The sequence below is a fragment of the Peromyscus californicus genome, unplaced genomic scaffold (genome assembly GCF_007827085.1).
Source record: "Peromyscus californicus insignis strain IS unplaced genomic scaffold, ASM782708v3 Scaffold_8__1_contigs__length_139910024, whole genome shotgun sequence".
NCBI classification, from domain to species: Eukaryota; Metazoa; Chordata; class Mammalia; order Rodentia; family Cricetidae; genus Peromyscus; species Peromyscus californicus.
The window spans coordinates 78,080,599-78,104,838 of NW_026294606.1; the positions used below are offsets into that span (position 1 = coordinate 78,080,599).

Here is a 24,240-nt window from a genome sequence, read left to right on the forward strand (position 1 = left end):
AGGCCAGCCTGGTCTACAGAGTGAGTTCCAAGAACAGGAACCAAAACTACACAGAGAAACCCTGTCTCGAAAAAAAGAAAAAGTATTTTTGATCAACCATCATATTTCACTATCAGGAAATATGCTTTGGGTGTCCAGTGACAAATGGTCAGCCCTGAAAATATACACACAAGTAGCATTATATAGACTCAACAGGTTGTATTTTGGGGATATATGTATAAACAAATATATATGTGCATGAAGTTGAAATTTCTCTTTAATTTCAGCAAGAAGAAATTAAAACTTAAAAGTGGATATATCATTTAATTATCCCTAGTTCAGAGTTGATCAGAACACAAATATAGACGTGCTTGAAAATAATTTTAAAACAAATATATATGTGCATGAAGTTGAAATTTCTCTTTAATTTCAGCAAGAAGAAATTAAAACTTAAAAGTGGATATATCATTTAATTATCCCTAGTTCAGAGTTGATCAGAACACAAATATAGACGTGCTTGAAAATAATTTTAAAACTTTATACTGAGGCCTAAATAAACCTTTTATTTTTTGTTAAGTATCTACTCTAATTGGTGCTGAAGATCCTGTAATTCTTGACAACCAATACTGTTTGTCTCACCTAAGGGTAAACTAAAGGGAAAATGTTACTGTGGATGAGAATAAAGGAACTGAGGTATTTTCAGTTACTTTAGGTATTTTTGGTTTTTTTGAGAGTGTCCTGCTACATAGTTATGACCAGGTTTGAACTCAGGATCCTCCTGACAGATCCTGCAGAGTGCTGGTCTGACCACTGTCCCTCTCAGACTTGATGACTCCGCCATTCTTCCCCCTTCCTCCTCTTCCTTACTGCCTCTCTCCCTCTCTGCCCACTCTTCCATCCTTTCTGAGGTGTTTTTTTTTTTGGGGGGGGGGGGTTGAAACAGGGTCTTACTTGAGTACCCAGGCTAGCCTAGAACTCATGATGATCCACCTGCCTCAGCCTCCTGAGGGCTGGAATTAGTCATGCACTACCACACTTGGTGACATTATCTTAAAAAGCAAATGCACTCCATGCTGTTTCTGGTTCTGGTCAGCACTAGCTAACCTTATTCTCAAATAAGATGAAATAGTTGGTTTTTGTTTTAACTGTGTTAATTCTTTCTACAGCTTTAGGAGGGTATACCATCATAAGATTATTTGCCAATGAATTATTTTCACATTTTATCACAAACTTACAACTGGATTTGCTTCCTAGCTTTGAATCATTTGCTCATTTTCTATAATAGCAGGAAGATTTGACGAATTCCTATTCCTCAGTAGGCTAATGGTGCCAGCTAACGGTACCGTCTTGAGCCTTTTTCCTCTCTTTTGACGTACGTGTGTGTGTGTGTGTGTGTGTGTGTGTGTGTGTATAAAATTTTGTTACTAGGATGTAGAAAGTATTGCCATTTTATAAAATAATTATAAACTGAAAATTTTCACAGCTAGTTGAGAAAAGTAGGTGTACCTATCTTGGCAGACCTAACTGTATATAATCTATAAGGAAACATAAAATCTAAATGTCCTTTGTGAGTGTGTCTAGAATGTGATGAGTTGAAGCTTCACAAGACTCAGTGCCACTGCTGAGAACTACCTTAGCTATTGAGAAATCCCAGCTAACAACGCCCTAAGAATGATATTTGAGAACGCTCCTGGCTGGTAGTTAGGAGTGCAGTTCATGAAGACATCACAAGAAAATGTCGCCCACTTCATCTGTGGTTAGATAGCTGGCTAGGCTTTCAGGTTAGAACCCACACACTTCAGGTCACATGCTTCACACCTCCTAAAAACCCAGGGAAACAGGGAAACTTGGGAAACCTGCTTTGTTTTTGTGTCTCTTTGGTTTACGTTGTGCCTGGAGAGTAATAGAGAAGGAATACGCCCTTTTCTCCCTTTCCATATAAGAAAGTGAGACCAAAGGATCCTGTGAAAAATAAATCATGAGAAGAACCCTCCAATGCCAAGAAAGCACATAGATGATCTTGAACTGGAACCAAAAGTTTCTGGCTTACCTCTGCAGAGAACCCTCATATACTTCTAGATCAGTGACTCCAATCTGATGGTGACCAACATGAGTGAAATCATACAGTACAGGAGAGGCTAAGTGATGTGGTGTTGACCAGCATGGATTAAATGATACAATTCCCAGTGTACAAGAAATGCTAAATGATTTCTTATTGGCTGTATTAAAAAGCTGAGAAGTTAGTGACAGCTATATCTGTATCATTAGTTCTCAAGTCTTACAGGATTCACCCTAAGAAGGTCAGTTCTACTATTCAGGGTCCATTCCTGGTCTACTAGGAAGGGGCACTTTACAGAACTAGCCTGAAGTCTATATGAAGTCTAGCTTAGGAGACTTGACTCTTGTGAACTCATTAGTCACAGCATGGAGTAGATGATGTCCTCTACAGCCAGTGGAGGAAACAGGAACCATGGAGCAGTAGTGCTGCCTTAGAGGTCCCAGAGCATCCTGGGTCACCATTCCAAAGGGAGCACAGTCTGGTTCTCTTAAACCTTTGAACTCAAGAAAGTCCCTGCCATAACACCATGATTAAACTAAATGCCTATTGAAGCAGAAGCCAAGAAGGAATAGCTTTGTTCTGAAAAGCAGTTTTACCAATTTGATGCCTTTGACTCATATAAGATGATGTCTAACTCCGGATGATTACTAAGTTAGCTTTCTAGGTAATCACACAACTAAATTGAAAGGCTGGTGTGTGTGGGAATGACTCAGAGTCAAGGTATGACTTTAAATGTCATGATAGGTAACTAGACAACTAAGATATGTTTTCCCTTCATTTATCATTAGTGAGAAACAGTTCTTTCAAATCTCTTCCTTTTTCCGAGTTGTGTAAAGTGGAATGAAGTATGGCTCTGAAGCTTAAAGGGGACTTGGAGAATTTCATACATTTATAGCACTTGAACTCTATAAAGCAAGTACTTAATAGATTGCAAAAATAAGTAGAATACATTTTTAGCTTTCAAGTATGTGCCCTGCAGTTTCAAGAAGGATCATATGTTCTATTAAGATAAATAAATCCTTAGAAAAACTTTAAAACAAGTTGATGATAAATAGCTTTTTATAGAGAGTGTGTTTCTTTCAGTAAAAGATGATGAGTGCGACTCAGATGCAGAAAATGAGCAAAACCATGATCCTAATGTGGAAGAGTTCCTGCAGCAACAAGACACAGCCATCATTTATCCTGAGGCGCCTGAGGAGGACCAGCGGCAGGGCACGCCAGAAGCCAGCGGCCAAGATGAAAACGGTGAGTACGGCTTAGCATGTGGCTTTCTTCCTCAGGTTAAAGGGTTGTTAGTTCTGTTACTCTATCACGGGAATATAGTCCTATAAAGGGAACTCCGGTGAGAACCAGTCATGGGTACTCGAGAATCAGTACAACGTTGAGTTGGTGACTGCTCTTGGATGTACTGACACACCAGGCTCTGTCACACCAGGCTCTGTCTTCTGCACTACCTGGTCACTTCCTGTTGAGATGCTGCTGCTGCTGCTGCTGCTGCCAGAAGAGAGGCAGACTTTGACCATTCTGTCCTTGGATAATTTGTTAATATTCTTCTAGTGAGTGAAATATGGTGGTCTGGTGGAAAGTATACAAACTTGGGAGCAGTAGTTTCTCTGGATGTGCTTTAGTCCACTTCAGGGGAGTTCTCAGTGAGTAAAGAAGGGTGAAAATACAATAAAAACACATGTTCAAAACTCCTACCCAGAAACAGACTGCCAGTCTCTCCTTCCAAGAATGATAATCAAATGCCAATGACATGTAAATGTCCCTATAGTTAATTTGATGTCATATCTGTCCTGAGACTAGGAAGTTCTTAAAATTTTCAAGGATTCATCGAGTGTTAATTTCCTAAATTCTTCTTAAATTTTCCAGGGTTCTCCGTTGAGTGGATAGACTTAGCTTAATATTCAAAAAATCAACTTTGAACTTTTTTGAGGAAGTTGAGAAAAGATGGCATGAAGAAAGAAAACAGCCAAGATGTAGCTCAGTTGGTAGAGTGCTTGCCTGGCATGCACCAAGCCTTGAGTTCAATCCTTAGCATGAAATAAACTGAGTGTAGTGGCACACACCTGTAATCCCCACACTTAGGAGATGGAGGCAGGGAGATCAGAAATTCAGGGCCATCCTTAACTACATAGTAAGCTGGAGGCCAACCTGAGCTACGTGAGATCTTATCACAAAGATCTTAAAACAAAGAATGAAGAAAATAGATGCTGTAGTCAAGCATAAAGACTTGTATCTTGTTGAATCAAGAATCAACTCTATCTTTGTTAAATCAAGAATCAACTCTAAGAAAAGAGCAGGACAAGAACCAAGTGTGGTAGTGTACACATAATTCCAGCACCAGCTGGAGCTAGGGGGATCATGAGTTCAAAGCCAGCTGTGCTTCCTCGTAAGGTTCTGTCTTGGGAGGGGCATAGAGAAGAAACATGGTTCAGTCTAGAATGGACTGGATTTCCTGTAACGAAATCTGTGATAAAGGAAGTAAGCATAGAACATTCAAGGACTGCTCCTCTAGCATGCTAAGCAGGTGGATTTGAAGAATGTAGATGCCAACTCAAGGGTCTCTGTGATTCAGTTGAATAATTAGTGCTTTGTGCTCTGTTAGGGCACTTAGAGAACTCATAGTTGCTATTGTTGTATTACTGGAAGACTACTGTTTCTACTTTCAATTCCTGGCTATTTGTTTCTAATATGTTTTCATTTCACTCAAAGATGCAGGAGGTTATAACAGAAATGAAAGAGAAATGGAAAAAAGTTAAACATATATGTAAAACTTTTATATAACAAATAATTTTTTAAAAAAAAAGCCTTGATAAAAAAAATACAAACATACAGGTTTGTTCCGTCAATCAACCCAGCATGTTCAGCCTTAAGAACTTGTCGTTGCCAGTCAGTACAGTAAACCGGGGAGAGGGGGAACTAACTTCTCTGAAGTAGTAGATATTTGAATTGTAGAGTATGTATCCAAACAACCATAGCCACCGTGATTTCATGAGAGCAGTGGCCGTGGCATATGAGAAGACAGCATTTCAGAGCACTTCTCCCTGTCCTGCACCGCTCACATCCTTCAACCTTCCTTCCCACATTGCTCCCTGAACTTTGGGAGAATCAGTATTAACGTACTGATTTGGGTTGAGCATTCAACAGTCAGTTATTCCTGGCACTTTGACCATTTGTGAATCTGCCTTACTGCTGCCCACCGCAGAAAGCAGCCTCTTCAACCAAGGTTGAAAGCAGCACTAATCCATGGTCTAAGCAGAAGTGTCCAGAAGGCAGCTTGACAGCATGACTGTTTAGCAAGATAGTGGTAGCAGGTTCCCACCCAGCACCCGTGACTTCCCCACCAGAGGCTTTTGACCAGGCCAGCAGTATCAGACGTGAATCCCTCCTGTGGAGCAGGCCTCCAAAAGCTATTGGCTGTCCCCAAAGCAGTCATGCCACTATTCCAGTGGGCACAGTGTTCCTGGCAGGTCAGTGTTATAATAGGTAGGGTCTACCAGAGGTAAGTTGATTGACAGTTGTCCCTCCCTAGTGACCCTACATAGCACCTTCCAGCACTAGAAAAGCTAGCCAGCAGGAACCTTCCCAGTAAGTTTGAGATTGATTTTTGTATGTCCTGAAAAAAAGTGCATGGTGTCTTCAGGAACAGGGCCTGGCCATCTAGTTCTGATGAGCAACCAGGAGTAATGACAATAGCCTGTATTTTGGGGGCTCCTGGGGGCTCCCTGACCAGTAATGCTTCAACCCCTAGCACTAAGGTCCATTTAATATCCATATCTTCTGAGGAAGCATTGTCCACCTGGGCAGGCTACCGCCATTCAGACTCCTTTTTAAAATTATATTTTTATTAAGTAGCTTATAAAGCAGTAGGATTCCACAAGACTTTTTCATACATTCATAGTTTTGATCAACCCACCCTAGCTCTTATTCTATGATTCTTAAAACACATTCACATTTACTTTTTACTGTATTTTGCTAGCGACTGTAAAGAAGAAATCCATACTTCATGTTTAAGAGAATCCAATATACTGATTTATGAAAATAAGTTGCTATTCAAATAGCATAACCTTCTGTCATTTTCCCCACTCCTTAACAGTTTGCTTACTAACTGTACAGTCTAATCATGAAGACAAACTGTAGCACATAATGAGCACACATAGCTCCTTGGCACCCGGGGAAGAGCAGTTCAGTTAATGGAACCATGGGCCATTGCCATGCCGGCAAACACCACAAGCATCAGATCTTGCCTTTTGGCATGATCACTACTAGAATCAGTCAGGTGCACTAGGTGTTCTGGCAAGGGGGAAGCGCCAAAATGCTGGTTTCCCATTGGCCTGTACAAAACATAACATGCCGGGCGGTGGTGGCGCACGCCTTTAATCCCAGCACTTGGGAGGCAGAGGCAGGCGAATCTCTGTGAGTTCGAGGCCAGCCTGGACTACCAAGTGAGTTCCAGGAAAGGCGCAAGGCTACACAGAGAAACCCTGTCTCGAAAAACAAAACATAACATGGTTTTCTCCAAAAGGAGAGTCTATATTAGAATGATCCTTAACCAAACTCTCTGGATCAAGTGCTTTGCTAGCTAGCAGCTAAAGATGCTGCAGTGAACTTTGGAGCTCTGGTTATTTGATTTTTACTCACATATTTGTAGATATTTCAACATACTAGTCATTTAGAGTTCAGGTTTTCAGTCTCTCATCTGCAGGCTTGTCTTTAAGTAAGACGTGTAGTTTACATGGACTCGACCTCCAGTAAAGCAGTATGTGTGTATAATAAAACATCTAAGAGTATTATCAAACTACCTTAGGTCGCCTATTTCTATGAAGAATTTAAAATTAAAGAAAGTAGAGAGTATACTTACAGTAAGATGTCACTTATGAACTAATTTCTTTTTAAAAAATAAAATAAAATATGGGAAACTACTCAGAGTAGTATTAATTGGCAGAGTATTCCCATTTAGGATTCTCAGTCATGGTGCTCCAAGGTCTGAACTCAATCATGTGACCACACCTGACTACAGGGCACCTTGGAAACTGTACTGCATATTTATGGCAGTAACTTACAGTGTCGTTTTCAAGTGAAAAGGAGTTCATGCTAAGTAAGCAATGGAATTGTCATGAGCAGACTCTGCACGGAGCTCCCACACAGTGTGCGTGTGCTTACCCGTGTGACTCCATCCTAATTACACGTGTGTCTCTTCAGTTAGCCGCACACACCAAGGGAAGAAATGGTTCTGAAACAGGGGATTCAAAAGCTGGGTGAATGCTGAATTAATCGTTTGCTTTCTGTGTAACTTTCAAGCTACTTACCTTGTATTTATTGCCACACTTTTTTTCCTTCATAAATGGAAGTCCGTCGTTTGAGGGCAGATGTAAAGTGAGCGGCTCTACCACTATGTGGCCCAGGGAATTCGGTGGTAGCTGACCATATTGCTTGGATGCTTTAAGTTACAGTGTCCCTTCGCTTCCCAGGAACACCAGATGCATTTTCCCAGTTGCTCACCTGCCCGTATTGTGACAGAGGCTACAAGCGCTTTACCTCTCTGAAAGAACACATTAAGTACCGCCATGAGAAGAACGAGGACAATTTCAGCTGCTCCCTGTGCAGTTACACCTTTGCCTACAGGACCCAGCTTGAACGCCACATGACATCACATAAGTCAGGAAGAGAGCAAGTAAGTGAGAGAAGCAGGGCTGCCACCCTCCCACTCCTGGGGGCTTTGGGAAAGGCGGCCCTTGGGCACTTAGAGACCATGCGCGGAAGCTGTCTTGTGTGCAGGTTTACAGACGTGACAGGGGTGGTTAGTGAGTTTTCTTCTCAGGTAAGGGCCTTGCCATCCTAACTTGTTTTGCATAAACCATACCAAGTATCCCTCTGAGTCAGAGAGACCACAGGGTATGTTCTAGCAACATGTTTTCTGTAGGAAAAGAAATACTGGTCTTTAAACCACTTGACTTTGGCACTAACCAAATCAAGGGGAGGCTTCAATTTTTTAATTTTCCTGGAGGTAGTGACTACTAAGTATAAGGTACTATGGTTTGTCTGCAGTAGAAAAGGAAGTTGCCTCCTCTATAAAGTCTGAGAATTTGTAGCCCGAAGACTCAACTTGGATGGCTTAGTCTAATTCTGTCACTGTACACATTTTCTAGAAGTATAAACTGAGTGTTTTTACGATAAATTACATTTAAAGTGTTGGCTTTCTAGTTAAGATTAAAATCAAAGCATCATTAGTAATTGGTTTTTTGTTTATTTTTTTTATAACGTCCTGGTTGGGAACTGTCAGCTACCGGCCAGCCAGCTAATACCTGTTTGATATACTCTTTACAAACCAAGTACCAGTGTAGCGGTGCTGTGGTCAGTAACCAAGTACCAGTGTAGCGGTGCTGTGGCGGAGGTCTGAGTTTCAGCCCGTATCCAGCTCCTCACGTCACAGGATCATGAACACACACCTGGGAATTTGTGAGAACTCTGGGAAGGGGCCTTCTGTAAGGCACCTGTCCCACAGGAGTCTTCATGCCTTTGCTCAGTTGAAGGATAACCTCTATAAAAAAGTCAACAGAAAGAAGAAACAGCAAACCTGTTTGCTCAGGACTTTGACATCACTCACAAAATCTGGTAATAAGGAGAGAGTGGGACTGAAGGAGAGGACCAGGGTTTGCAGCGGTGACCTAATGGTGAAGTCTGAGAGGGGCTATTGAAAGTGGAAGAGGGGCTAGCCTGGAAGGAGCTCCTGGGGAAATGGCCGCCTGCTCCTGGGCCTTGCTGAGGAGGCCTACCGGGAACAGCCCCATAGAGTACTCTTTGCATTAGAGGCTGGTGCAGCCACAGCATAGATGAGGCTTAGGGAGAAGATGTCCATGTGACTTTTGAAAGTAGACCTACTCTGCAACAACTGCCACCATCTTGGCTCAGTAGTGAAGGCCCTTGCCAAAGAGTAGACAGACATCAAAGCTGAAATTACTCTATAAAAACAAACTCTTAAAATCTGCAATGACCATGATAACCACTTTTGTGAGGATTTTTCTGGTGGGTGTGAACTAAATGGAGCTGTGATGAGGGTTGGGGGGCAGTGTGAGAAAAGATGGCTGAGGGGTCTTGGAAACCATTCAGGAATGTTGGTCTTTCAGGCCTTTGAAGTCATACTATGACTAAGGGATGAGCATTTCCATGTCTTAGAGAGGTATGTGCTCGATACATATTTCCATTTCTGTTATATGTCAGACCCTATTCCAGGTAATAAGGACCCAAAAAGGAAGAGGACAAAGTCCTAACAACAGGGAGCACACACAGCTGATACAAATGAAACTAAAATGAAAAAAATTAAAAGTATATTCAAAATCCTCAGATTAAGGCACATTTTAGACACATCAAACATACACGAGCTATGCCATCCTACTGAAATGGGCCTGGTACTCCAGTCAGGTCCTTGTTCTGTTGGCAAATCTCTATAGACAGCCTGCCTTCTTTATCTAGATTAGAATGCAGACAGGACCATCCCTAGATCCTGGTAAAACATATACCACTCTACTTTGGGTAAATATTCTGTATTTGTGACTGCTACAATTTCAGGCCTCTAACAGACGAAGAAATCATCAAACTCACCTGGAATATAAGACATAAAACATCAATTCTTTCTTGCAGAGACATGTGACGCAGTCTGGGGGTAATCGTAAATTCAAGTGCACTGAATGTGGAAAAGCTTTCAAATACAAACACCACCTAAAAGAGCACTTACGGATTCACAGTGGTGAGTATGTGCCTTCTTCCTGCATCTTATGCAACCATGCCGTCTGTGCTCATGAGTTAAGTCTGTCATGACAGGTCCACATGGGTAAGGATTACTTGCTGGCTTTCATTTGAATGATATTGTAGTAGTATCTAACCTCTAAAGTACATAATACAGCAAACTCCATGTTCCCACATGAATATAGTACAAGTGACGAAGATAGCCTTTACATGAGAAAAGTGAAAAAGGAACTGAATAAAATCGTGGAGAGGTGGTCTGGACCCAGAGAGCTAACGCGACACAAAGAGGGAGAATTGTAGCATAAGTGAGAATTTAAAAGAAAAATGTATCTCCAGAGTCTGTACCTTTCTCCTTTGTTTTTTTTTTTTTTTTTTTTGGTTTTTCGAGACAGGGTTTCTCTGTGTAGCTTTGTGCCTTTCCTGGAACTCACTTGGTAGCCCAGGCTGGCCTCAAACTCACAGAGATCCGCCTGGCTCTGCCTCCTGAGTGCTGGGATTAAAGGCGTGCACCACCACCGCCCGGCTGAGTCTGTACCTTTCTATTCCATATCAGTTTGCATTGCTTTCTAGATTTAATGACAAAAGCTTATAAAGAAAATTTAGCAATCCCACATCACACTGTCAGATCGGTTCTTTTGATTAAAATTGGATATGTTTTTTATTTAAGTAAGTAAGTTTAGTGACAAAACCATCAACCAATGAATGTGAGAATGTGGTGTTTGGTACTGTCGACCTCATGATGGTCGATGCACTGACGGGTCTCCCAGGCAGTTGTCCGGTGGCTTTGTGAGTGGTGGCGGTTCTGTATCTTTTGGAATTCCATTTCTGGAACTTTCATTGGATCAACCATTAAATTAACCCTCAGTGATATATATGCCAAAGTCATCCCCTGAAAATGCTCAAACCAAGATCCTTAAAGGGAACTTTTATTTATCTTCACATATTATTTATGAATGTTTCTAGAATGTACAGGTTATCTTCTGCAGCCTGTATAGTGTGCTAACGTACAGTGTACTATTCCTTAGCCCCTGTGTGACTGGACGTGCTCACTGATAATAGTCCTTCTCCTTACTAGAGATGATTTGAAATGTTAGCTAAACACAGTGTTTATAAGTGCTGAGATTAGGGTTAAAGAACAAAAATAAGCCAAAACTTGAATAAGATTTATGCTGTAGTTTTACATTAACATTTATCATCTTTCTTCATGGAACAAGTTGGGATGCATAGCTTATTCCAAAGATCAAAACACTGGTCTAGAAATAAGACATTGAAATTTAATGGAGAAATCCTGCGTGGTGATCAAAACCCCATCTTAATCAGTGTCCTTGTCAGGGTTTCTATTGCTGTAAAGAGACACCATGACCACTGCAACTCTTATAAAGGAAAAACATTTAATTGAGGAGGCAGCTTACAGTTTCAGAGGTTCAGTCCGTTTTCATCATGGTGGAACATGGCGGCATGCAGGCAGACATGGTGCTGGAAAGGTGACTGATGATATTCAAACTACCGCAATCAAGAAATGAGGAAATGAGTTTATATGGTCAAGAGCTTGATGATCAGACAGTGTGCTGATGCTTAAAAGCTCAGTTCAGACCAGTTCAGGCAGCACAAAATTCTCCCTTCATGCCACTTTCCACACATCATGTATTTGTGTCTCATTCTTCAACTTCTCTGATATAAGGCATGCGTACATTTAACACAGCAAGTAATACAAATTTGGAAATACTTGAGTAAAATGGGACTAGTCATCCTGACACTTGGTTGATGGAAAGAGTTCCTTAGAGCATCATAAAGGACAAAATATGAGGACTGGAGAGATGGCTCAATGGTTAAGAGCACTGCCTGCTCTTCCAGAGAACCTGGGTTCAATTCCCAGCACCTACATGGCAGCTCACAACTGTCTGTAACTCCAGTTCCAGGGGATCTAACACCCTCACACAGACACACATGCAGGCAGAACTCCAGTGCACATAAAAATAAATCAATCTTAAAAAGAAGTTTAAAAAGAACAGAATATGATTTATTTCATCATCAGAATTATTTTGAAGTGCTATAGGAAAACTTGATAGAGTTTCTATTTTTAAATCAGATTCTTCAGTAGAGACTACTGATATTTCACCCAAGTGTGATTTAGGAACATGTCTCTCCAGGGTGGTCACTTGGATACAGCCCAGTATACAGCACTTTGAAAGTCTGGTTTATGCCAAAGGAAGACTTTGGAGCAGGGCTTCTCCAGGTGTCAGCCAGGGCCTGCACACACTGCCAGCCTCCTGTTCCTGGGCTCTCCAACAGATGACACAGAAGCTGAGACTGTGAAAGAGACTGGGCAGCTGCTTTCAGGCCACTGCTGTGACAGTTTCATTATTTCTAACAATTTGCTTTGTGTGTGCGTGTGTGTGCATGTGTGTGCCACAACACACACCTGTGCGGGTCAGAGCATAGTTTGCAGGAGTTGGAACTCTCCTTCTACCATATGGTCTCAAGAATCAAACTCTGGTCATCAGGCTTGGTGGGAAGAACTTATATCCACTGAAGCATCTCACTGGACCCTTTATTTTCTTTTAGATTTTACAAAATTACAGGCAATAATGGATTGAAACTTAAAAACAAACAAACCCAAAACTCAAGTTCTTCCCTGAGGTGTCTTGAAAATCACTCACTGTTCAGAGTGCCTAATAATGAATGAACTGCACACTCCTCAGAAAACATCTATAGTGATTTTTTTCTTAGTTATTTTTTCTTTAGCTTTTAAAATTTGTTGAGGATCAGAGTCCAAAATTACACTCCCTAAAATGACCTGGATTGTTACTCTGTTCTTATCACCATAAAGCTTTCGCTATGAACCCTGGGCAGATCCATGTGCATTAAGGGGCAGATCATGTATAGCAATGGGCAGATCCATGTGCATTAATGGGCAGATCTGTGTGCATTAATGGGCAGATATGCTGCATTAGGAGCTGAGCTGTGCCCTTGAGGCTCCCATGTCTCCATTCAGGTAAGACAAAAGTACCCCTGCCCAGGGTACAAGCACCCCACAGAGTACTGGCATATTCATTACCTGGACTCAGTATTCGAGCCTGCAAATTCTCATGTAAGATGTGACCACCCCCTTCCTTAGCCCTTAAAAGCCCTCAGTTTGTATCTCTAGTTTAGTAGTACCACTTCCTGACAGAACTCCAGGCTAAGCTGGTTGCAAACCTTATAACCAAGGTAAACTGGGTCATGCTGTAAACATAAAGCTCTGAAATTAGAAACCAGTTTTCTGACATAGTAACTTTGGCTTAGAAAAATTACTCTGTATACATCCTTCCAGGCAACAGTGAAGTATCGGGGTGATTGATGACATTTACTTACTCCAGTAGGTCTCAAATAACCCCATAAGGTAGATTCTATTACACCCCACCTTTTCTGATAAAGACACATAGGCTCATAATACTTGACTAACTCCTCCAAAATGACTTGGCTGATTCGTGACATACCTGAGCTCTGTCAGCAGCTTCAAGCCATGGCCTCACCCCCTGTAGTATTTTCCCCACTGTCTGCCTGTCTCTCTAATAGGAAAATATTCCTGTGCCTCATTATTATCCAGTCATGGACATTTGAACAGAGATGAGCTAGAGCAGACCCCTTGTCAAACAGAGCCGAATTGGCACACACCCTTTATCTCACGGCCACTGTACACTTCCATCTGAAGGCGTTCTGAGCGCTGACTCCTATTCCAGGCAGCCTGTTGGCAACATTTGGATAAACTGGAGCACATCTAGAGGTAGGATAGGAAGCAGGGAAGGGTCCTGAGAACCCTGTCCTGAGAAAGCTTGTGAAGGGTCCTGATTTCCTCAGTTTACAGGGAAGCTGAAGAAAGCATGTAGTGGATTGGAAGGTTTGCTTGTTTTGTTTTGTTTTTAAAAAAGATTAGCCTTGCTGTGTGTAGTGTCAGAAGAGAAAGCAGGGAAAGGCCTGGGGGTAAGAACCAGCAACTCTGGCTCAGCCTGTCCCTTTGTAAAATTGCTTTTTAAAGGAAGCACTGCAGTTTTTAGGGAGCATGCTGAAAGTGTTGTATATAATCTCATGACCTTCACAGCAACCCAGTGGGAATGTGTCTACTCACATGCCAAAGCACTGAGGTTTGGAACGATTGAAGAAGTGGTATATGCTGGAGTCAGAATCTGAACCCATTCTGTGGCAAAGAGCCTGGCTGTCTTCCCCCGGGGTCCTGCAGGAGTCACCTGCCTTGTGCTAAACAGTTGAAGCAGAAAATGATAATCAAATATACAGACACACCCTATTGAAGGAGTTCTAGGTAGAGGCTTCTTAGATCCCTGGAAGTTCTAGCATCTGGTCCTTCAGATAAGCACATTGCTGAGAAGGTGGGTTCACCTTTCCCCAGCCTCTCAGCCTTGACCCCACAGCAGCAGCAGCAGCAGCATTTACACCGACTTCCTCAGTGCTTTCCTTTAACTTGAAGAAAAGAACACATTCTGCTGTAACACTCACTAGAGATCAGCGTTGTCACATTCCTAAGGAACCACGAGTCTTCCATGGTGTAAGAGTATCCATGTGACCCACCCCATAGGTGTAAGAGACAATGGCTAGTGAGACCCAGAGAATTCCCCTTACTAGGCAGCTAATCGACTGTAACTGAGTTGGAATCAAAAATTTTAAATTAGACTCATGTGACAATATTGCCTTTATCTCAATACTTCTCAAAATTTTCTCCTAAAGGGTATCTGATGGCCAGAGAGAAAGGATGTCTTATGTTCTGGCGACTCTAGACAGCATTTCAGGGGAGGCTTCCACCATTGTGGGCGTCTCTGACTTCACACTGCTTTTCCTGCCAGTTCACACAAATGTTGGATTTAACCAAATTAATCTGTTTGAACATAAAAACAAAGTTTTACCATACCCACTAGCATGAGAAATTAAGCTGATGCCTTGGTTCCCAGTCCCTACAAGAGATCCTGGTCTCTGGGGGAAAGTTGGTGGTTACAAATGCTTCTATTAAGGGTTTCCTCCTCATAAGGGAAAGATTTTTCCAATGGAGCTGTAAGGACGTGGGAATTTTTATCAATCAAGGACATGCATGCTTGTTAAGTCTGAGGGGAGATTACATTTATTTTTCTTTCCTCTAACATTAATTTTTTCTACAAATGCTTGTGTGGAGTCTCAACATTACACAGATTGATGAAATAGGATAAGAAAAAGTTACTCAAAAGAGTAGACCGATTCTTTTTGATATTTGAGCATTATTGGAAGTTACAGAGCATGGCAGAAATGCTGTGCACATGTTAAGAAGGGTCCCTGCTTGGCTAGCACACCATTCAGAGGAAGGTTCTACTTCACATGTTTTTAACATTTCTGTAGCTTTTGAACTTGAAATAATGCTGTAAATAAATAAATAGTGACATGGGCACACAGGGGAGTCCTGTTTTTTTTTTTTTTTTTTTAAATTGCTATGTCTTATTGTGTGGCAGTGTGGAAATGTACGACTCACTGAATCTGTTTTGTTGTTTAGGAGAGAAGCCATATGAATGCCCAAACTGCAAGAAACGTTTTTCCCATTCTGGTTCCTATAGCTCACACATAAGCAGTAAGAAGTGTATTAGCTTGATGCCTGTGAATGGGAGGCCCAGATCAGGACTCAAAACATCACAGTGTTCCTCGCCATCTCTTTCGGCATCGCCAGGCAGCCCCACACGCCCACAGCTACGACAGAAGATAGAGAATAAACCCCTTCAAGAACCGCTTTCTGTAAACCAAATCAAAACTGAACCTGTGGATTATGAGTTCAAACCCATAGTGGTTGCTTCAGGAATCAACTGTTCAACCCCTTTACAAAACGGGGTTTTCAGCGGTGGTGGCCAATTGCAGGCAACCAGTTCTCCTCAGGGCGTGGTGCAAGCCGTTGTTCTGCCAACGGTTGGTTTGGTGTCTCCCATAAGTATCAATTTAAGTGACATTCAGAATGTACTTAAAGTGGCGGTAGATGGTAACGTAATACGGCAAGTTTTGGAGAATAATCAAGCCAGTCTTGCATCCAAAGAGCAAGAAGCAGTCAGTGCTTCATCCATCCAACAGGGTGGCCACTCTGTGATTTCTGCCATCAGTCTTCCTTTAGTTGATCAAGATGGAACAACCAAAATTATCATCAACTACAGTCTTGAGCAGCCTAGCCAACTTCAGGTTGTTCCTCAGAATTTAAAGAAAGAAAACCCAGCCCCTACAAACAGCTGCAAAAGTGAGAAGTTACCAGAAGATCTCACTGTTAAGTCAGAGAAGGACAAAAGCTTTGATGGGGCTGTGGACGATAGCACTTGCCTTCTGTGTGATGATTGCCCAGGAGACCTCAATGCACTTCCAGAACTAAAGCACTATAACCCAGAGCACCCTGCCCAGCCTCCACCCCCTGCCCCAGAAGCCGAGAAGCCAGAGTCCTCTGCTTCATCAGCCAGAGATGGCGATTTGTCTCCCAGTCAGCCACCTTTAAAGAACCTCCTGTCGCTCTTAAAAGCCTACTATGCTCTGAACGCTCAGCCAAGCGCCGAAGAGCTCTCAAAGATCGCCGATTCTGTGAACTTACCACTAGAGGTAGTCAAAAAGTGGTTTGAAAAGATGCAAGCTGGACAGATTCCGGGCCAGTCTCCTGAACCACCTTCTCCAGAAACAGGCACAGTCAACATCCCTGCAAAGAGCGATGAACAGCCTCAACCTGCAGATGGAAGTGAGCCCCAGGAAGACAGCACAAGTGGACAGAGTCCTCTCAAGATGACTAGCTCCCCGGTTCTGCCAGTAGGATCAGCCATTAATGGTTCCAGAAGTTGCACATCATCCCCTTCACCTCTAAACCTTTCCTCGGCCAGGAACCTGCAGGGTTACTCTGGCGTGGCAGACGGTGCCCAGGAGGAGCCCCAAGTAGAACCTCTTGACCTCTCACTACCAAAGCAACAGGGAGAGTTACTGGAAAGGTCGACTATCAGTAGTGTTTACCAGAACAGTGTTTATTCTGTCCAGGAAGAACCCTTGAACTTGTCTTGTGCAAAAAAGGAGCCACAAAAGGACAGCTGTGTTACAGACTCAGAACCAGTTGTAAATGTAATCCCACCAAGTGCCAACCCCATAAATATTGCTATTCCTACAGTCACTGCCCAGTTACCCACAATCGTGGCCATTGCCGACCAGAACAGTGTTCCCTGCTTACGTGCACTCGCTGCCAACAAGCAGACTATTCTGATTCCCCAGGTGGCTTATACATACTCGGCTACAGTCGGCCCTGCAATGCAGGAACCACCGGTGAAGGTAATCCAGCCAAACGGAAACCAGGTTAGTAAAGTACTAGCTAATTTCTTCTAGTGAGGTAACCTCCATCCACTGTAGAGTTAACCAGATTGGTACAATTGTTACGTTTAAAAGGAACTTAACCAGTTTGCTTTCCTTGTGTGGCAGAATGCCTTCCTTTGCCTACTAATCTGAGGTGGAGGCATCAACTATAGTTGAAAGTGTCTTCTCCTCTGAATAACAGTATATACACTTCAGCTGGGGACATACTTGAATGAAGCCTAAGAGAAAAGTTGTAATACTCATTGATTAGGTTTCTGGTTTTCTAGTTAACTTCTCATATTGGTAAGTTTCTACTTTGCTTATGATCATTAGTAAACAATTGTGTTCCCATCTACCATAAAACACCAGGAAGGCTTTGCTGGTACAGCGTGTGCCAACGCCTTTGTTAAGAGGTTTTGATGAAACAGAGTATGCTGGGAACTTAGCTCATGCATTTGTGGGTTGTGAATTGAGTGTTTGGTCATAATTATGGTGGGGTCCAGCTGCGGCCCGGGTGTGCATTCCCCTCTTTAGAGGGGTTCTGCTTGGCTTGCTTGGTTTTGGATAGAACTCTACCGTATGGCTGTATGTTTCTCAAAGTCTGTCCAGTCATGTCACTAGCCTTGATGTCACCACTTTTTCATCAGTTTCTTTAACTGAATCAGATACCAGAGGTGGCTGTTTGATCTTATGAGTACAGCTGCACTTACTTCCAGATCCTGCTCAGATGCACCTGCTGCCTGTGGTGCCCTTCAATACTGCTGCCCTTGGGCTTCCCCAGAACTGTAGTAACTCCTGAAGAAAATGTCCACGGAACCAATGACACTAGATTTCTGATGTATAAAAACACTAGTGTGTGTGTGTGTGTGTGTGTGTGTGTGTGTGTGTGTGTGTGTGTGTGTGTGTAATGTATACTTCTGTATGTACAGGTGTGTCTACCCATGAGTGTGCATGTAGAGGCCAGGGATTGACAATGACTGTCTTCTTCAGTCACTCTATAATGTTTGAGACAGGTTCTCTCACTGTACCTGGAGCCTACCATTTTGTCTAGACTGGCTAGCAGTGAGTCTCCACTATCTGTTTGTCTACACACATTCACATATACCCCAGTGCTGGGATTACAGATGAGCGTCACACATGCCTGGCTTTTACATGTGTGCTAGGGATCTGAACTCAAGTCCTTATGCTCGTATAGCAAACATCCTCCCCACTTAGCCATCTTCCAGCCCTTCTTGACACGTTGGAATTTAAAGAAAACAGAGCTTTGACCATTTCAGATGACTGTTTGACTATGTCAGAGAGCTGTGAAGGGGACTCACTTCTGTACCAGCGGCCACAGTGACAGGACATCAGTGGGTTAAGGCAGCACTCTGGGAGACTTTAGGAAAAACACAAATCTTAGCTGACCTAAGTCTGCAACAGGCTCTCTGCAGGGTTATTCCATTGAGAAGAGTGCCTTCCTCCTAAAACGGCTTCCCTGAAACTGTCTGAAGTACTGTGTTGTCTTTTGTTCATTTTGGAGAATTGTAAGGGTTCTTTTTGACAGGCAGCTACTACTATTTAAAAACCACAGACCTGCTGGGCGGTGGTGGCGCACGCCTTTAATCCCAGCACTTGGGAGGCAGAGCCAGGCGGATCTCTGTGAGTTCGAGGCCAGCCTGGGCTACCAAGTGAGTTCCAGGAAAGGCGCAAAGCTACACAGAGAAACCCTGTCTCGAAAAACCAAAAAAAAAAAAAAAAAAAAAAAAAAACCACAGACCTTCTCACACTGCTCCTCCTCATTCCAGAGAAAATGTGAACTAAAGCAAACCTGTCTTTGTCAGACCAAGACAGCTGGTGCAAACCCCCAGAGTGGAGGGCACAGTTTAAAGACATTTCTAAACACTGTGTCTTAATATTTACTTAGTGAAACCCAGAATCTGTTATTAAAAGTATGGTAAATGATGAAGTTGTAAATGAATGATGAATTCCAAGCTCCGTGATTAAACCTTTCTGCAAAATTGCTGTAAATTCATAATTTGCCAGAACCAAGTAACTATGGCTACTGTCCTTCTTACCAGTTGAAGAAATGTTTTCACCATGATTGTTCCTGTGCTGTCCCCAGCCCCACTTCTGTCTCCCAGTGATCCGGGAGCCCATCTGCCGTGTCACTGTAGTGTGTCCTTCCTGTGGTCAGCGTGAGGGAAGCCACCCTCTAACATGAGGCTCACCTCCCATACATTGTCTGATTTTCCTACACTTACTTATTTATGGACAGTGGGGGGCAGAGCTTCACATGCCACTACTCAGACATGGCAGTCAGAGGACACCTGTGGAAGCCAGTTCTCTCCTTCCACCTTGTGGATCCCAGGGATCCAACTTGGGTCATCAGCCTTGATGACAAGTGCCTCTACCTGCTGAGCCGTCTCACTGACCCTATCTCTTGTGTGTCTTTTAATTTGAAATTTAATCTTTTTTTCTCCCCCTCAGGATGAAAGGCAAGACACTAGCTCAGAAGGAGTCTCCACCGTGGAGGACCAGAACGACTCTGACTCTACACCACCCAAAAAGAAAACTCGGAAGACAGAGAATGGAATGTATGCGTGTGACCTGTGTGACAAGATATTTCAGAAGAGTAGCTCACTGTTGAGACACAAATATGAACACACAGGTATGTCAGTGGACACGAGCACATGGTTCAGTTCAGCTTCTGCCGTGGTAACTGTGGGGACAGTGGGCTGAGGTGACGGGGAGAGGGCCCAGCTTCAGGGGGCAGCTGTTCCGGGAGCGCCAGCCATCCTGGCTAAAGGCTTGCCTCCTGACCACCTGAAGGTTTTTAAATTAAGATCTTTGCTTTTTAGAAAGAACTTCTGCATAAGAGGCTGAACTTGATTTTAAGATCCCTTCAGCTCTGAGATTCTGTAATTCTGCACAAAATACCCAAGCCCTGGGCTCGTCTAGGGACTGGCAAACAGTGTCTTACAGACCACACAAGGCTCCACTCATCTCTCTAATGCCTGTGAGCCAAGAACGGACTTTTCATTTTTAGTGATTGAAGAAGATAAAAGGTAAAAATCGAAATCCAGCATCCTAGCTGATGTTTTATCCCTCTCAGTCACATCCCTCACTTGCTTGTTGCCCAAGGATGCTTTTCTGCTCCGGCCAATGATAAATTTGAGTGATTGCAGTAGGTACAAAGGCCAGCCAATCCCAAGACGCTTCCCTAAAGGGCTTTTACAGAAAACCCTTGCCAATCTGGCCTTCCCAGTTCCCTCTCTCCAGAGCCACACTGGTCAATTTCAGTACGTGTATCTCTGAAGCCCGGGAAATCCAGTTAAGAAGTATGTGCAGACCCCTGTGGCCTGAGAACTCCCTCCATGACTGACCTCCAGCTTGAATTGCTTTCAGAAAACTCACAGAATTCTGATATAAACTATCAGACTCCAAGCTGATAAAAGCTGCACAGCCAGCCAGTTTCTCTCCAACAAGATGGCTGGATGAAGGACTGGTTTAATCTTAAACTCTAATCCCCAGTCTCTTTTCCCTGGCCCTTAACAGCTGTTTTAGCTAGTGTCCACATACATGCCTCTCATGTGCTTATCAACTGTGTTAGCTCATTCACTCTGGTGAGAAGAAACACAGAGACGTGTTCTTTCTTTTTCCATCTGTATGTTGCAGTGTGACTGACACCTTGGCAGTTGTTGGAGTTAAAAGGTAGCACCAGGTAGGAAAACCTGGGCCTCTAACAAGGCCTTGGACCACAGCCCTCTGTATATAGTTATTTTCACTGAGAGAATTAGAAAATGTCCTTATTCTTTAAAAAGAGTTAAATACTGGCAAATAGCAAAATTAAAATTACGTCCTAGCTGTGCAAAGAGACATCAAGTCATTTCTGCATTTGAAGGGCTGACTGCCTCGTGACATTGGAGTTGTTCATGGCCAGTCCCTGTTACGGGCCAGCTGCTGCTGTCCGTGTCTGCAGTGGTGCTCCAGCTCACGCCCACTCACCAGGAGCAAGATGGCCTCTAGGCAAAAGCCAGTTTCCTGGGGTCAAAGCAATCTTAGATATTACAATTTCTAAAGAACTTCAGTACATAAACTGTATATTTATGTGAATTTGGTCATAAGTAAAGAAATATATGAGACATTAAAATACCATTGGAAACAGGGCTTTCCAGCCTCCGGTGCTTACCACCCATGGCTCATGAGAGCCTCACTTAATGTTCTGCCATGTGGTCCTGATGAATGTATTTTTGGCATTTCAGCCTTATGTAATTCCCACTGACCTCCTCTACAAAGTACAGTGTGTAGCCTTGAATTTTCACATATTAAAGATAAGCCATAGTGTTATAAGTACAGTTGGGGACCTGCTAGTTTCTTAAGCATGAAACTGTAACTGTCCCCTTTCCACAACCTGAATGTCCCTTAATGCTCACAAGCTCTTTTATTTCCTTATGCCACTGTTTTGTTTCATATCTGTGTTCTAACCTTACAGGTAAAAGACCTCATGAGTGTGGCATCTGTAAAAAGGCATTTAAACACAAACATCATCTGATTGAACACATGCGATTACATTCTGGAGAAAAGCCCTATCAATGTGACAAGTGTGGCAAGCGCTTCTCACACTCGGGATCCTATTCTCAGCACATGAATCACCGCTACTCCTACTGCAAGAGAGAGGCTGAAGAGAGAGGGAGCACGGAGCAGGAGCAGGAAGAGGCTGGACCGGAAGTCCTGATGAGTGAGCATGCTGGTGCCCAGGCATCTCCCTCCCAGGCTGACTCAGATGAGAGAGAAAGTTTGACAAGGGAAGAGGACGAAGACAGTGAAAAGGAGGAAGAGGAGGAGGAGGATAAAGAGATGGAAGAATTGCAGGAAGAAAAGGAATGTGAAAACCCACAGGGTGAGGAGGAAGAGGAGGAAGAGGAAGAGGAGGAAGAAGAGGAGGAAGTGGATGAAGCTGAGCATGAGGCAGCAGCCAAGACTGACGGTGCAATGGAGGATGGAGCTGCCCAGCAGGCAGGCAGCTTAGAACAGAAGGCGAACGAGAGTAGCGAGCGACTGTCGGAAGAGAAGACAAACGAAGCCTAGGAGTTCTAGAAGGAAATTCTACTTGGTAATGAAATTTGCTCTATATTACCCACGCTTTTCATGGAAACACGGCCCCTGTGCTGTGGTTCCTGCTCACTACTGTGTAATGTCAGAACTGAAAAAAAAAACAAAATACAAAAAAAAAAAAAAAAAATCCGGGTGTGCCTGAACCTCAGACCTAGTAATTTTTCATGCAGTTTTCAAAGTTAGGAACAAGTTTGTAACATGAAGCAGATTAGAAAACGTCAATGACTCAGAGAACAGAGGTTTCTTAGCAGGTTACAGGAAGCTGGATGAGCATCTGGCATGTTATCAGTATTATCACTCTTACGTTGGTTCATTCTTAAGCTGTACAATGGGAGAAATTTTATAATTTTTTATTGGTAAACATATGCTAAATCCGCTTCAGTATTTTATTATGTTTTTTTAAAATGTGAGAACTTCTGCACTACAGAATTCCCTTCACAGAGCAGTAGAAAGCAGTTCCAACCGTGCTGACTACCTGTTACCAAGTCAGTCAGGAGGTAGGACCTCTACGTTAGACGCCATGTTGTCATTTAACATGTATTGCTAGCCTTAAGGAAGCAGCCGAGAGAAGAACTGAAGTTTCTTACTCATGTGATTTGAAATGGAGTTCAAAGGTTGTCGTTGAGTTCTGACTGCAGGGACGAACAGTGTGGAGGACGGCAGAGTCGGCAGAATCAGTGTTGGTGATTGTGTTTGCGTACGTGGGAGCAACTATGAAGGATCTCTAGGAAGCAAGCGTTGGGTCTCCTTTGGCCTTAAGCAAGACCTGTGTGCTGTAAGTGCCATTCCCAGTATTTCAAGGCTCTAACTGCCTTCATTCAGTGTGTGGCCTACAATAACTAGCATTTGTTGATTTGTTTGATGTTTCAAAATTCCCAAATAAAACTCAAAACCACTGACTGTCAGAGAAACTGAAGCACTGGGACATTTCATACTTTGGTTCCTCAGTATTCATTTTACGTTGATTGACTTTCAGAAATCTCTACAGAAACAAAAGGGAAATTCTCTAAACTACTTCATCCATGTACTTGCGTGTCAGACATGGATAAGCCATTGGTAATTTGGCTCACAACCGTTTCCAAATGTTAGTTATTACGGACCCAGTTGATGAACAACATTAGCTGATTTTTACCTATCAGTATTATTTTCTTTCTTTTAGTTTATAGATCTGTGCAACATTTTGTACTGTACGTCTTCAAGCCTGGCAGTATTAATACCCTTCTTACTGACACGTACTTTTAGTTTTAGAAAACTTTTATATTTATGTGTCTTATTTTTATATTTCTTTATTTATTACACAGTGTAGTGTATAATACTGTAGTTTGTATTAATACAATAATATATTTTAGTATGAAATTTTGGAAAGTTGATAAGATTTAAAGTAGAGATGCAATTGGTTCTCGTGCATTGGGATTTGATTTAACAGTGTTCTGTTAACATTTATACTCGCCTTGGGCTGTAGAGCAGAGTTTAAATGGGAATGTATTAGTTTTACAACTACAATCAAGTCATCCTCCCTTTACCCGGTTTTTAATATGAAACTCTTACACTTTGAAATTCACTGTGTGACTCATAGCATGACGCTCTGCAGTTCTTCTGTTAAGAGTTAGCCCCGCCATAACTCATCCCTTAGCAAGCCAAATTAGAATTGCCTTCTGTAAACAGTGTTGGGAACAATGTTTAACATGTTGTGCCAATTTGTTCCTGTCTCCATGTATGTAAGCTACCGATCCGACTCTTCCTTTTAAGTTCCTTGTTACACCATGGTCATTTTCTAGTTTTTTACCAGACTCCCCAGCTCACAATAAAATGCATCAACAAGCCTGACGCGCTCTCATTCTTTGGATCATTGTCAAGATTTTCTTTGGAAAATTGTCTATGAAATGGGCATTGCATCCCAGAGCTTCATTCATCTTGAGCTGAGTTTGTTGACACTAAGTACCTTAGACATTTAGCATGAAGTTTGCCTTTTCCTGTGGGGAAATGGCCCCGGGGAAGCCCTCTGCAGGGGTCACCCCTTCCGGAACCCTCCACCCACATCC

General features: G+C 42.7%; 1 protein-coding gene across 7 annotated transcripts in view; it reads left to right on the plus strand.

The window, feature by feature from the left end:
• Window positions 1–24,025, plus strand: part of Zeb1 (zinc finger E-box binding homeobox 1) — a 176,829-nt gene extending 152,804 nt beyond the window's left edge. For all 7 annotated transcript variants that reach the window (XM_052729156.1, XM_052729161.1, XM_052729158.1 and 4 more), the window contains 6 exons: window positions 3,122–3,283; window positions 7,513–7,715; window positions 9,683–9,788; window positions 15,300–17,104; window positions 19,571–19,751; window positions 21,576–24,025. In XM_052729156.1, the coding sequence (XP_052585116.1) occupies window positions 3,122–3,283; window positions 7,513–7,715; window positions 9,683–9,788; window positions 15,300–17,104; window positions 19,571–19,751; window positions 21,576–22,171 (3,053 nt within the window). In that variant the 3' untranslated portion in view covers window positions 22,172–24,025. The remainder of the gene's footprint in view (window positions 1–3,121; window positions 3,284–7,512; window positions 7,716–9,682; window positions 9,789–15,299; window positions 17,105–19,570; window positions 19,752–21,575) is intronic.
• The last annotated feature ends 215 nt before the right edge of the window (window positions 24,026–24,240 follow it).